Genomic DNA, 13646 nt, shown 5'->3' with positions numbered 1-13646 from the left:
CCTGTAGAAATGAATTGCCATTAGGATTCGCTGTGAATATAACGTGTTTAGGTTCCATCTCAAGGTTTTAAGTTTGCCATGATGCCCCAAGAGGAAAATGCACTAATTCCTTTCTGGGACAGAGAAGTACGAAGATGATTTTTTTTTCATTGTAGACAAGTGAATAGTTCTGGATGATGAACTACATGGTGAAAATGATTACATAAATGCACTTTGGCCTCTGGTTTGAAATGATCCCTCAGAGGAAAAGAAAGCTAATGAAATGGGAGATAGTCCCGGTTCTGATACTAAGTACCTGTATGTCACTGGGTTGATGACTTAAATTCTCTGAAGTCCAGTATCATCCTCCTGGAAATAAAACCCATTTGCTTCCCTCAAAATCCTATAAACATGGACATAATGAAGTGATATGAAAGCATAACCTATGGCAAACTTCATAATAATTTAATAAAGATTATTTTATTTTCAATAAATTTTAAAATACTACACTTCCAAGTGGTCTGAGAAATACATTCAAGCTCCTTGAGAGTTAAATAGGAAAGATAAGATGTGACTACATGAATAGGAATTATTGACAGGAGAGATGGCACAGAGTACAGAAAATGGTAATATTCTATGTAATAGAAAAATAGAAATATGTAATAGGAAAATGGCAGAGATAAAGGTAAAAAAATTAGAGTTATAGGATTTTGTCTTGTATTTGAGATATTATATACTAATATAGAGTACTTACTATGTACATAAAGTACTCTTAAAAAAATTATGGAAAGGGGTACCTGCGTGGCTCAATCAGTTAAGTGTCTGGCTCATGATTTTGGCTCAGGTCATGATTTCATGGTTTGTGGGTTTGAGCTCCGCATCAGGTTCTGTGCTAACAGTACCCGAGCCTACTTGGGATTCTCTTTCTTCCCACCTCCCCTCTCTCTCTCGAAGAAATTAAAAAGAGAAAAAAGAAAAATTATGGAAACTATATGGATGCCTAGGTACCACACTCAGGGATTATAAGTTATTAGATAGGGAATATTGTTTATAGAAATGGAATTTAAAAAAAGGATGATATTGGCAGGCAGCTCAACTGTGAAAAATTGATCTCTTCATTAAATGTAATCCTAAACTTATCTATAAATTTAATGCAACTCCAATTTAAGCTAAACAAGTATCTTGGCAGGAACTGACATGCCAATTCTATAATATTTATAAAGAAAAGAAAGAATTATGAAAATAAAAATAATTGGGATATTCACACATGTAAAGTTAAATAATCTTAATGAACCATTGAAAAGATAGACAACTAGATAAATGGAACAGAATAGTGTTAAGAAATAGATTCGTCCATAATTGCTAAGAAAAATCTATGAAGGAGAGTAATTTTTTAATGGTGCTTAATTTGTAAAATAGCCTTATGCCACAAAAAAAGAAACATTGACTCATTATTTGAACCATATGTAAAACTTATCAAAATGAATCTTACACCTTTAATATAAGTCCTATTACTATACATACCTAGAGAAAACTTGGGCATCTGTGTGATCATGGTTTAGTCAGAGATTTTTAGATAAATCTCAAAACACATGAGACATGAGAGAAAAAAAAAAGTGATAAATTGTATTTCATCACATTTAAAATCTTCTGCTCTGAAGAAGATATTGTTGAGGGCATAAATAAAAAAAACCGTAGACTTGCATAAAATATTTGCTGAACCCAATAAAGAATATATGAAAAAACTCTAAAAACAAAGCAAAACAAAAAAGAAAAACAACAAAAAAGTGGGCACAAATTTGAGCAAACGTTTCACCATGGAAGATACACAGATGGTAACTAAGACCATGAAAAAGGTTAACACCATTTTTGTGTTAAACTTTCTGGCTCAAATTCGAGAGCCAAACTCTTGATTTTGGCTCAGCTCAAGATACCAGGGTTGTGGGATCGAGCCCCATGTCAGGATCTACGCTGAGCTTGGAGTCTACTTGGGTCTCTCTCTCTCTCTCTCTCTCTCTCTCTCTATCTCTATCTCTATCTTCTCTCCCCATGCCCCACTTCCCTACTTGTGGGTACTCTCTCTGATAATAATAATTTTAAAAGTATGAAAACAGCTAATAGAATGCACTTACCTTGTATTTTACTAAATTATTCTTGATTTATGATTTTTTTACTTCTAGTTAATTCCTTCTTCTCTTACTCATGTTTTCAAATCCTTTCAATGTTTTGCCTTCTCAATTGTAACATATTCATATACTTTATTATTTCAATAAAACTTTACTATTTTAAATTTTCTTTAACCTTATTCTAAGATACTGAATTATCACATTAGCTTGCTTGCTCTAAAGCCTTGTTTTATTAGTGGATTTTGGTAACTTTGGAATATTGTTTACTTTTATTCCTTTGCAAGTTATGTGCCACAGTTGGCCCTTGAACAACACAGGTTTGGACTGTGTGGGTCCACTTATACTTGGATTTCTTTTAATAAATACAGTACAGTGCTATAGAGGTATTTTCTCTTCCTTATGACTTTATTAGTAACATTTTTTCTTTCTCTAGTTCACTTTATTGTAAGGATACAACATATAACACATATAACATACAAAATATGCGTTAATGACTTCATGTTGTTGATAAGACTTCTGGTCAACAGTAGGCTCTTAATAGTTAAGTTAGCAAGCAGTCAAAATTACAGACTTTTGACTGGGAGGGATGGCACCCCTAGTCATGTTGTTCAAGGGTCAACTCTATTTCATTAATTCTTTTATTGCCCTTTCCCCCATGTTTATATATGATGGGCATTTTGACTATCATAAAGAGGTACGTGTGTGTGTGTGTGTATGTGTGTGTGTGTGTGTGTGTGTGTGTGTGTGTGTGTGTGTGTTTAGTGCCCTAAAATTTCTCTTTGCTCTGTCTTTTCATCTTCTCTCTCCAAACATCTGGCAACCACTCATCATTTTACTTTCTCCGGAGTTTTGCCTTTTCTCCAACATCATATTGTTGGAATCATACTGGTTATGGTAGCATTTCAGATTAGCTTTGCTCACTTATTAAAATACATTTGTTGCCTTCTTCTCTTTTCGTGACTTGATAGCACTTTCAGCAGTGCATAATAATTAATTGTCTGCGTATAACACACTTTATGTATCCATTCATATATTGAAAGACATGTGGTTGCTTCTAGATGCAATTCTGGCAATTACAAATAAAGTTGCTACGAACATCTGTGTGGAAGTTTCTGAGTGAATGTTAAGTTCTCAACTCCTTTGGATAAATACCAAAGAATGTGATTGCTGGATCAGAGAGTAAGAGTATGTCTGGCTTTGCAATTCCTTCCTCCTTTATCTGTTATTGCTGGTCATTTATTTCCCTTATAGGTAAGCACACATAAGCATATATGTAGGTAAGATACATACATATGCATATATGATCGAGTACATTGTTCCTTTTCTATCATTTCATTACACTCGCTTCTTGTTTGAATATTTACTACGAAGTTGGATGTGATTCTTATTTGCGTTCCTTTGTAGGTGAGGTTTTTTTTTTTTCTCTACCTTCTTTCAAAGCTTTTGGGTTTTTAAAATTTGTTTTAGTTTTTAATTTTGTTTTATTTGTGATTCTCTGCAGTTTGAAAATGATATGCCAAGGTATAATTTCTATGGCATTTATCTTGCTTAGCGTCGTCTGAACTTTCTGGACCTGGATCTGTGGTCTAGTGTCTGGAATTAATTTGAGGAAATTGTCAGTCATTTTGTTTCAAATACTTCTTCTTTCCTTTTCCACAATCTTTGGATATTCTATTCTAGTTTTCTGGGGTTTTTTGTTTGTTTGTTTTGTTTTGTTTGGGTTCTTTTTAAGTGTTCATTCTCTTTACTTTTCAGTTTCCAAAGTTTCTATTCAGGTATGCTCAAGTTCAGAGATTCTCTCTTCCGTGTCTAATCCACCAGTCAGCCCATTAAAGGCATTCTTCACTTCAGAAGGTTTCGTCATTGTCCTTCCATTTTTTTTGTTTTTTTTTCCTTAAGATTTCCATTTCCACTCATCTGTGCTTCCATGCTGTCTACTTGATCCATTAGAACCCTTAGCATATTACTCATTGCTGTTTTAAATGCCCCATCTGACATTTAATTCCAAAATCTCTGCCAAGTCTGGCTCTGGTACTTGTTTTGTGCCTTCAAAGTGCTCTATTTTGCCTTTTAGTTTAACTGTAATTTTTTTTTTTTGGGTAGCCAGACATAATGTACTGAGTAAAAGGAACTGCTTTAAATAGACCTTAAGTAACAATGTAGTCAGGTGTGGGAGCTAGAGAAGTGTTCTTTAGTCTTAAGATTGGATCTCAGTCTTTTAGCTGGCCTGTGCCACCCGATTGTGAACTTCACAATTGTTTCTTAATCTTCTTCTTTCCCTTAGGTGTGTCTGGATGGCTAGAGTATCTGGAGTTGGGTATTTCCCTCCTCCCTCCTTACTTAGGCTCTGATAATACCCCACCAGCCTGGGCACTGGTTAGCTAATTTCTCCTGAGGGCAGGCTTTCTTTTACTATATATATGTGTGTGTGTGTGTATGTGTGTGTGTGTGTATGCTTCATGTAAAGGGAGACAGAAGGAACTATTTTGAAGTATATATATATATATATATATATATATATATATGTGTGTGTGTGTATATATATGTATATATATGTATATTTATATATGTATTTATATATTTATATATTTATATATGTATATATATACATATATATACATATATATATATATATATATATATATATATGTATATATATACTTCAAAATAGTTCCTTCTGTCTCCCTTTACAGGAAGCACAGGATGTTTTCTTCAGTATTTACTGGCGGGAATCAGGTCAAGCTTCTGAAGGTAAATTAAAGCAGGGGTGGGGCACCCTCTAGATACCCCTGAAATCTTTAAGACTCAGAGTTGTTCACACTCCACCTTCAACAATTTGTCAGTTTTAGTTCAGGTTTTCTTATCTAGGTGCTGGTTCCATGGTGTTTTCTGCTTCTGAGTTTCTGCTCAAGGAAGATTTGACTCCCTGTATTTGCCTGTTTTCTGCTATCTTGGAGGCTGCTACTTGCTTCTGTCCTCTTCTCTTTAAGGATCTGAGAAGCATATAGTGTGTTCAGTTTTTTGTTTTTTACTCATTGATAGGACAGAGTTGTGCCCTCCAAGCTCTTTACTCTGGAGCTAGAAACCGAAGTCACCAATTTTGTTTTATTACTTGTTTCTTTTTTTCTGTTTCCCATAGTAAAGGATTTAATCAAATGTCTGGTAGCATATGTTGTCTGTCCATCATTACATGTAGGTAACTAAAAGGAATTCTTTTTTTAAGTTTATTTATTTATTTTGAGAGACAGAGTGGGGGGGGGCAGAGAAAGAGAGAGCAAGAGAGAGAATCCCAAGCTGTCTCCACACTGTCAGCCCAGAGCCCCATGCAGGGTTTAAACTCACAAACTGTGAGACCATGACCTGAGCCGAGATCAAGAGTCAGATGCTTAACCCAGATGCCCTGAAATTAATTCTTAATATCATGTTACATCACTTCATTCAAATTTGTTTCTGACATCATCATAGAAATACACTACACCACCTCTAAAATACTCCCAATCCCCCCCGCAACGTCCCACTTTACCTTCTTTGTTTCTATCCTTGGTGTTTATAGTCCTCGGCATTGTTTTTCTATTTCTTCCCAACTTAGTAAGCCCTCAAAACTATTTTTGGACAGATAAATATATGAATGATCGTCAGGTCATTTTACCACCACAGAGTTCATTTGTTCATCTTTAAAGGAAGAAATTGTTCACTAGATCTATTGTTTCCAGTCCAAACTGCTCATTGGGAACATCTGGAGAATTGATGAAAAATAAGATTGTTGATAAGCCTTCTTTGCCTATCAATGTTAAATGTCTGTATTTAGATTCTAGGAGCGTGTGTGTGTGTGTGTGTGTGTGTGTGTGTGTAGATATAGATATATAGATATTACCATGTCATCCAAATATGCTGTAGATTAGTATTCAGGAATCACAATATCGCATGATTTCCAGAGTCTTACTGAGCTGTAAGTGTCTACATCTTGCGTTCCACATGCTTATGGCATTTTGTATTTTTCTCATCTCTTGAATAGTAACCATTTCAATGAGTTCAAATCTTTTCCTTTTCACTTTACACATAGCATTTGATGATGTGAACAGAGTAGAACCATCATGAATGCCGCTCAACCACCCAGGCGCCCCCCAACTGAGCCACCCAGGTGCCCCTATTTGCTTTTCAATATGTTCCTGCTCTTATATGTATGCACACACACATATATACCCACACATAATTATATGTAGAAGCTATACTGACGGATACAACACTAATGCACACATAGGCATATATGTATGTAACCTTTACCTTAGAATGTGGTATATTGTTTTCTTTCATCTCCATATTACTTGAATGTATAGACTACAATATTTGCAATTATAAATAACATCACAATTGTATCTGAATAGCTTGGTCAACTTTCACCTAATTGGTAGCAAACCACATCTCACATAATCCCAATCCACTTTCCACGGACTCATTGGTTCAGAGTCTAGTTCAGAGCACTCTGCTCCGTTCTTAGATTTGCGCATTGGCAGCAATCTAATCCCAGTTTACGGATCAGGGAACACAGATAATATGTTCAACTCCCTGGAGTTGCTAACACTCTGTTTGTGAGGATGCATTTCTCCCCTTTTTGTTATTTTGTCCAGAACATGGGTATTCGACCAGCTTTAATTTCTCATAGAAAACAAGGTCTAGGCATTAGCATTTGTCAAGATCATACTTATATTCAAGAGTGACAAAAAAGGGTTCGTGGGTATGCGAGTTGGCTAAATGTCCAACTCTTGATTTCAGCTCAGGTCATGATCTCATGGTCCTGAGATTGAGCCCTGTGTTGGGCTTTGCTTGGGCATGGAAACTACTTGGGATTCTCTCTCCCCCTCTCTCTCTGTTCCTCCCCAGCTTGTGCTCTCTCTCTCTCTCTCTCTGTCTCAAAATAAGTAAATAAACTATATCTATCTATCTATCTATCTATCTATCTATCTATCTATCTATCTAATTTCCTCTTATGGTCCACAATTTGTTATTTAAATAATTGTAGAGTCTAGAATGTGCCACACCTTTGTTAGATGTTAGGAGCACCAAGATGAAGAAGGAACAGTGTGTCCTACCCTAATGTAGTGAATATTCTAGAGAATGAGATGCCCATTGTCACCGTTTCTTTATCAAAGTCAAATCACATTAAAGACACTTGACAGAGCTAAAAGCAAACCCTCATATTTGGTTTCAGAATTCTAAGATGAATGTTATATTCACTCATGCACTGAATCTTCACTCATTCCATCAGTCAGTAAATCAGTGAATAACTTTTCAACACCTACTCTTTCCTGGGTGTGATTTTAGAAACAATTAATACAAAGGCAAACTATTTAGACAGACCCTTTTCACTTATAATGCTTACAGACTAGAAAATCCCACACACAGTAAAATAAAATGTCATCGCTATTTAATTACAATATTTATACATGTGTAAGGAAAGATTGCAAGATTATAATAAAATTTTAATTAAAAACCAGCAATAGGACCAGGCATATTATGGGTGCGTTGTAAATTTTAATAAAAAAATTGATAATTAGTCTTCTTAGGATGATGCACATTTTGAATGCGTGATGTATATCATCTGATTTTCACAGCAAATACATCAAGGCTTGTTCCCAACACCAGAATGGAGGCTTTGCAGTCAGTTCTTTCCCCAATATTCACAGTAAAATGGAACATTGAGCCAGAATCCTGTGCTTTCTAACTGTTGGATTTACTCCACCCCAGGACCAGCAGCCACACTGCCCAACCAATACAGGGGATGAGTCAAAACAAACACACACACAAAGGGTGGAATCATTGCACGTGATGGTTACTCAGTATGATCACCTACCTGTGTCCCTAGGCTAACCCCACATCTTCACTCCGGGGTGCAACTGTTGTGTGGAAACGAGTGTTTGGTCTTTCTTTCCCTGGGGAATCAGAACTTTCCCTGGGAATTCCTGGGTGCACGTGTGGGGACTGGAGCCATAAACCGGATTAGTTCAGTGTGCGGCTCTACAGGGACTTCAGACACTTGTAACACTCTTCAAAAGACTTCCTGCAGAACCTTAGAAGTGGGTCTCAGCAGACTTCTGTGCACAGGTAGGTTCAACCCAACGATTTACGAAGCGCTCATTCTGGGTGTGACGACCGAAGTACTCGGGGAGGTTTACCAATTCAAATCAGACTCAAGACTGAAATATCTGCGCTATTCTCTTCTCCTGAGGACTCAAATTCTCTGCCCCCTGATGGCCAGGTGGAAGGGACAGGGAAACGACTCAAACAATGGTCTCCAGAATCTCTATTGATAAATTGGACCGTGTGAGCATTTCTACAGAATAACCAATAGTCATTACGAGGAGTCTATTTCACCTTAAGATAAAGGGTAATGCTTTCTGTCTTAGAGCTGGCAGAATCGAAGGCACTCCACACCACACAGGCAGCATGTGAAGTGTCTTTGAAAGGTAAGATTTCTTCCCTAGGAAATACCTACTAACTTGTTTAACATCAACAAAAATAAGTTACTCTCCTTTCTGATTTTCATATTGCTCAGGGTGACAAACCATTTGGTGGAAAGATCCCCTGATGTCAACAGGCAGGTTTATGTTGCTGGTGGGCCCTGATAGCTCATATCGAGATGCAGTTTGTTCCCAGCACAACTCAAGTTTAAATAAGTTTAAGACAAATTGTATAGCTAGAGACCAATACCGAAATCATTTCAGAAGCAATTAAACAACTGTCGCAGTATTATTTCTCGGCCAAACTGTGATATAAATGACTAGTATTAGGTACATATTTAAAGTTCCTTCACTGACGTGTTATCATTTGTTAGGCCTATAAAATACAGTAAAACATTGGATTGTGCATAGCTTGTCCTGCGAGTGTTCCACAAGTCAAGCAAACATTTCCAATAAATTTAACTTGATAAACAATCAATGTCTTGCAATATGAGTAGTATGTAATGCCAAACATCACATGATCACAACTGAGCCAAGGGTTCTTCTCTCTTCTCCTCTCTCTCTCTGTCTCTGTCTTTCTCTCTCTTGCTGTGGGATTGTGGGTGATCATCTCTCATGCTCGGAGGCTTGGTCACAGGCCACAGTGTTTGGCAGAAATCAAGGAATTTTCAGAACGTTGGAAGGTGCCTACAACTGGCACTGGTGCATTTTTTTGTCACTTTAACGTACCTATGGAAAGTCCTATGCTTTTCCATACAAGAGTAAGCTTAGGAATCCTTTGCTTCATTCTAGGCCATTGGATAAGTTCTTTGTTGAAACTTCATGAAAAGAAAAAGATTCCATTGAGTTAAGAGATAGAAGTGATTCCATTAGTGATAGTGAAAGTGGTTCTACACAACAATCCTCTCTCTTGTCTCCCTCACACCAACCACGAAGGTTTACAAAGGTAAGTGCAGGTGAATTTGTTTATTGGTCTTTATAATTTGTCTTTTATTTATTATTTTGTATTATATTACAGTATTGTGATCATTTTCATACGAATGTTTTTGGGTTGTGGAACAAACCACCTGAGTTTCGATTACATCTTATGGAGAAATTCACTTTGATATACAAGTGCTTTGGATTACAAGCATGTTTTCAGAACGAATTGTGCTCTCAAGCCAAGGTTTTACTGTATTTCTTTTCAAAAACAAATTTGAAAAAATATGTGTAAAAAACTAATGTAACTAATCAGAAACAATTTTGTCAGAAACACTTCTGAAGAAACAGGAGAAAAATATTTTATTTCAGTGACTTATATCTCTAGAAACAAAAACCTAGCTTTGCCATTAATACTATTTCACTAGAAAAGGAAAATAATAGCTACTGATGCACGCAAATATAATAGCTACTGATGCACGTTTAAAAGTTAATTGCATGAATTCAGAGTAGACAACGTATAATTCATGTTGTTAGTGGTTTCTCTTTTGCCTTTGTGAAATTAAGTATACGTTTTTGAATATATTATTTCTCAAAGTGAAACATGCACTGAGCTGCAAACAAATAAATGTTTTGTATAAAGTGAATGTCGCTACTCAGTTTTCAACAATAAACTTGCCTGTGCATTTCTTTTCGGATGCAGTGGTAGGGGAAAAATGATACGGGGTATCTAGTACAACCCAATTGTTCGTATAAGCTCATCAGACATATATTTGAGTTATGGAATACAGTATGTTTTTTAATTTTAATTTTTTTTAATTCTTTTGTTCAGTTAGAGACAGAGTGTGTGTGAGTGGGGGAGAAGGGCATAAGGAAAGAGAGAGAGAGAGAGGAGGACAGAGGGAGACAGAGAGAGAGAGAGAGAAAAAGAGAGAGAGGGAGAGAGAAATCTTAAGCAGGCTCCATACCAGGACCCTGGGATCATGACCTTAGCAGAAATCAAGAGTCAGATGCTCAAATGACTGAAATACTCAGGTGCACCTGGAATACAGTATCTTTCATTAGACAAACAAACATCACAGATTTAAGAAAGAATAAGGTTGTGGGAGAACACATCCTGATTTGTTTGTTAAATAGATAGCTAGAAATCACATGTCCCAGTTGCTTGGATATGCACAATAATAATTCACTTCCTATTCCTATTTCAACTATGAATTCCTCAGTCAGGTAGAATGGATTACTAGGACACAAACAGGAAACCGCTATAGAAAATTGTTCAAAACATGCTAATAATAATAATTGCTGGCACCAATTATTTTGCATTTATTGTTATCAGTCTCTGTAGTAACCTGTGCTTGTGTATTATCTCATTACATTTACACAACAAAGCATATAAATGCTTGATAAAAATCACAAACTAGTAATTGGTGGACTAACATCCAACCAACCAAGTAACCATACAAACAAGCAAACAAAACACATAAAGCAAAACCGTAAAGCTATACAATTTGCCAATATCCTATATAGACTCCTTGAGTCTTAATTTCATTGAGCTTCAACTGTCTCTTCAGACAAAGAAATAATTACAACCATCTTCTAGGACACTCTTGCAGAATAATGAGAGCATTATTTTGAAATGGATAGCATAGTTCTGGGTCCAGAGCACATACACTACATACTGAATAATGTTAGCAATCTTCTCCATATATTTCTCTGTACAAGTAACACAAAATGATCTAATTTGGGCAAAACAAAAGTAATATTTTTTAAAACATCAAAACAGGTCTTAAATAATTGATTTGATTTAAATTTTATTTATTTCGAGAAAGACAGAAGAGCATGAACAGGGGAAGGACAGAGAGAGAGGGAGACTGAGAACTCCAAGCAGGTTCCATGTTGTCAGTGCAGAGCCTGATGAGGGGCTCAAATTCACAAACCATGAGATCCTGACTTGAGCCAAAACTGAGAGCCGGATGCTTTACCAACTGAGCCACCCAGGCACCCCAAGGCCTTAAACAATTTAAAGGATAGAGGTATAAGCTGGGAAAAGAAAGGGCTGCCAGAGCACAATAATAGAGAACCATCAGAGCAGGTATGTCAGAATGAGAGAAAGAACTAGTTTATTTTGCCAAAGAAATGTGATTTTTTTTAAATTAAGTTTCAGATTGGCACTAAGAACGAAGACTACTGAGATGTAGTCTGTCGGTGGACAGATGAAGCAGTGAGGTGTGGTAGAAACTGATAAGAGAAAAACAACATAGGCAAAATATTTCCTATGGAAATATTGAAATTCCCAAGGATGATGACACGGAATGGGCTAAAGAGAAAAACCAGTGGCAGCTAATGAAAAACTAACTGAATGTTAGTGAAAGTCACTCTGGCTCATCAGCTTCTTATAGGTACCTATCTTCTATCATAGGAAATATACACAGAGCCTGTGTGTATATGGAAATATATACAGGCATGAATACACACACACACACACACACACACACACACACACACACATATATATTCTTCCAATATTATAATCAATATATTTAATACAGTCATAAAACATTAATACATGTAATAATATAATTACATATATTCATCCAATAAGCTATATCTAACACTGAATAAAAAAATGAAAGCTTGGTAAAACAGTGTTAAGAAACTGAAATTGGTTTTCAGAGTGTTCATATTTTCCAATTTTTTGAAAGAATTGGAACAAAAAAATTAAGATCTGACACTTTTAAGTGTTTGTGAACAAAAGAACCTAATTTAAATAAAACATCTTACTTTCTAGCATCTACCAGAAAAATCTATCTCATCATCTATTAATCTCCTTCCATTTTCTCCTTTAGAAGATGAAAACCACCAAATAAATGGCCCAAGGGAATCTCACCTCAGTGACTGAGTTCATTCTCACAGGAGTCTCAGACCGCCCAGAGCTCCAGATTCCACTCTTCTTTGTTTTCCTGGTGATCTATGGGTTCACTGTGGCAGGGAATCTGGGCATCATCACCCTCACCAGTGTTGACTCTCAACTTCAAACCCCCATGTACTTCTTCCTCAGGCACTTAGCTATCATCAATCTTGGTGATTCTACTGTCATTGCCCCGAAAATGCTGGTTAACTTCTTGGCTTCAAAAAAGACCATATCCTACTATGGATGTGCAGCCCAAGTGGGTGGGTTCTTAGTCTTTATTGTGGCTGAGATTTTCATGCTAGCTGTAATGGCCTACGACCGCTATGTGGCTATTTGCAACCCCCTGCTCTACGGGGTGGTGGTATCTCCACAGATCTGTCTGCTGCTGGTATCCCTCACATACCTCTACAGTCTGACCACAGCACTGACTGTCACCTCCTGTGTGTTCTCTGTATCATACTGCTCTTCCAATGTAATCAATCATTTTTACTGTGATAATGTCCCTTTGTTGGCATTGTCCTGTTCTGATACCTACATTCCAGAAACAACAGTGTTTACCTTTTCAGGGACCAATTTGCTTTTCTCTATGATTATTGTTCTAATTTCCTATTTCAACATCGTCCTTGCCATTTTGAGGATACGTTCCTCAGAGGGTCGACAAAAAGCCTTTTCCACCTGTGCCTCCCACATGATGGCTGTCACTGTGTTCTACGGGACCCTTCTCTTCATGTATTTGCAACCAAGGAGCAACCACTCATTGGATACTGATAAAATGGCCTCTGTCTTCTACACCCTGGTGATACCCATGCTGAATCCCCTCATTTACAGCCTAAGGAACAAGGATGTGAAGGATGCATTGAAGAGTTTCCTAAATAAGGCATGTCAGTCTATCAAATTCATGTAAATTTAAAATTACAGGTGTCTTCTTTTAAGGGTTTTTATTTGCTCCTGAAAAGCTAATCTCTGCTAAGTGCAGAGACAATAAATAGTTAAAAATTCTATCAATTTCAATGGTAAAATCTTAACCCTTTCGATTCCAACCCGAAATACGCAACTCTCCCTAATACAAAATGTATTAGTTGACCAAAGAAAGTACATTTATTTAAATAGTAAACAATGATTTGAAAATAAGCATATTTTAGAGCTCAACACAACCTGTTACTGGGTTTTTAGAATTTCTAATCAAGGAAGAGAAAGTCTGGGAGCTTGGAAGTTGGTTAAGAGTCACATTATCTTCCTCGCCAAATATATGGT

At 36.5% G+C, this 13646-nt stretch overlaps 1 protein-coding gene across 1 annotated transcript; it reads left to right on the top strand.

Annotated features, from left to right (window-relative positions):
- The first annotated feature begins 12348 nt into the window (after positions 1-12348).
- On the top strand, positions 12349-13296 carry LOC109245217 (olfactory receptor 8J2). The gene has a single exon (XM_019412532.2). It carries the CDS (start codon positions 12349-12351, stop codon positions 13294-13296), a length of 948 nt encoding a protein of 315 aa, XP_019268077.2.
- Positions 13297-13646: the final 350 nt, after the last annotated feature.

The sequence above is a fragment of the Panthera pardus genome, unplaced genomic scaffold, assembly GCF_024362965.1.
Source record: "Panthera pardus isolate Hobbes unplaced genomic scaffold, ASM2436296v1 HiC_scaffold_12, whole genome shotgun sequence".
NCBI classification, from domain to species: Eukaryota; Metazoa; Chordata; class Mammalia; order Carnivora; family Felidae; genus Panthera; species Panthera pardus.
This window is presented reverse-complemented; position numbering and strand designations above follow the sequence as displayed.

What these genes read in the sequence shown, in the direction of transcription:
- LOC109245217 (XM_019412532.2), top strand. Translation starts at nt 12,349, where the DNA reads ATGGCCCAAGGGAATCTCACCTCAGTGACTGAGTTCATTCTCACAGGA.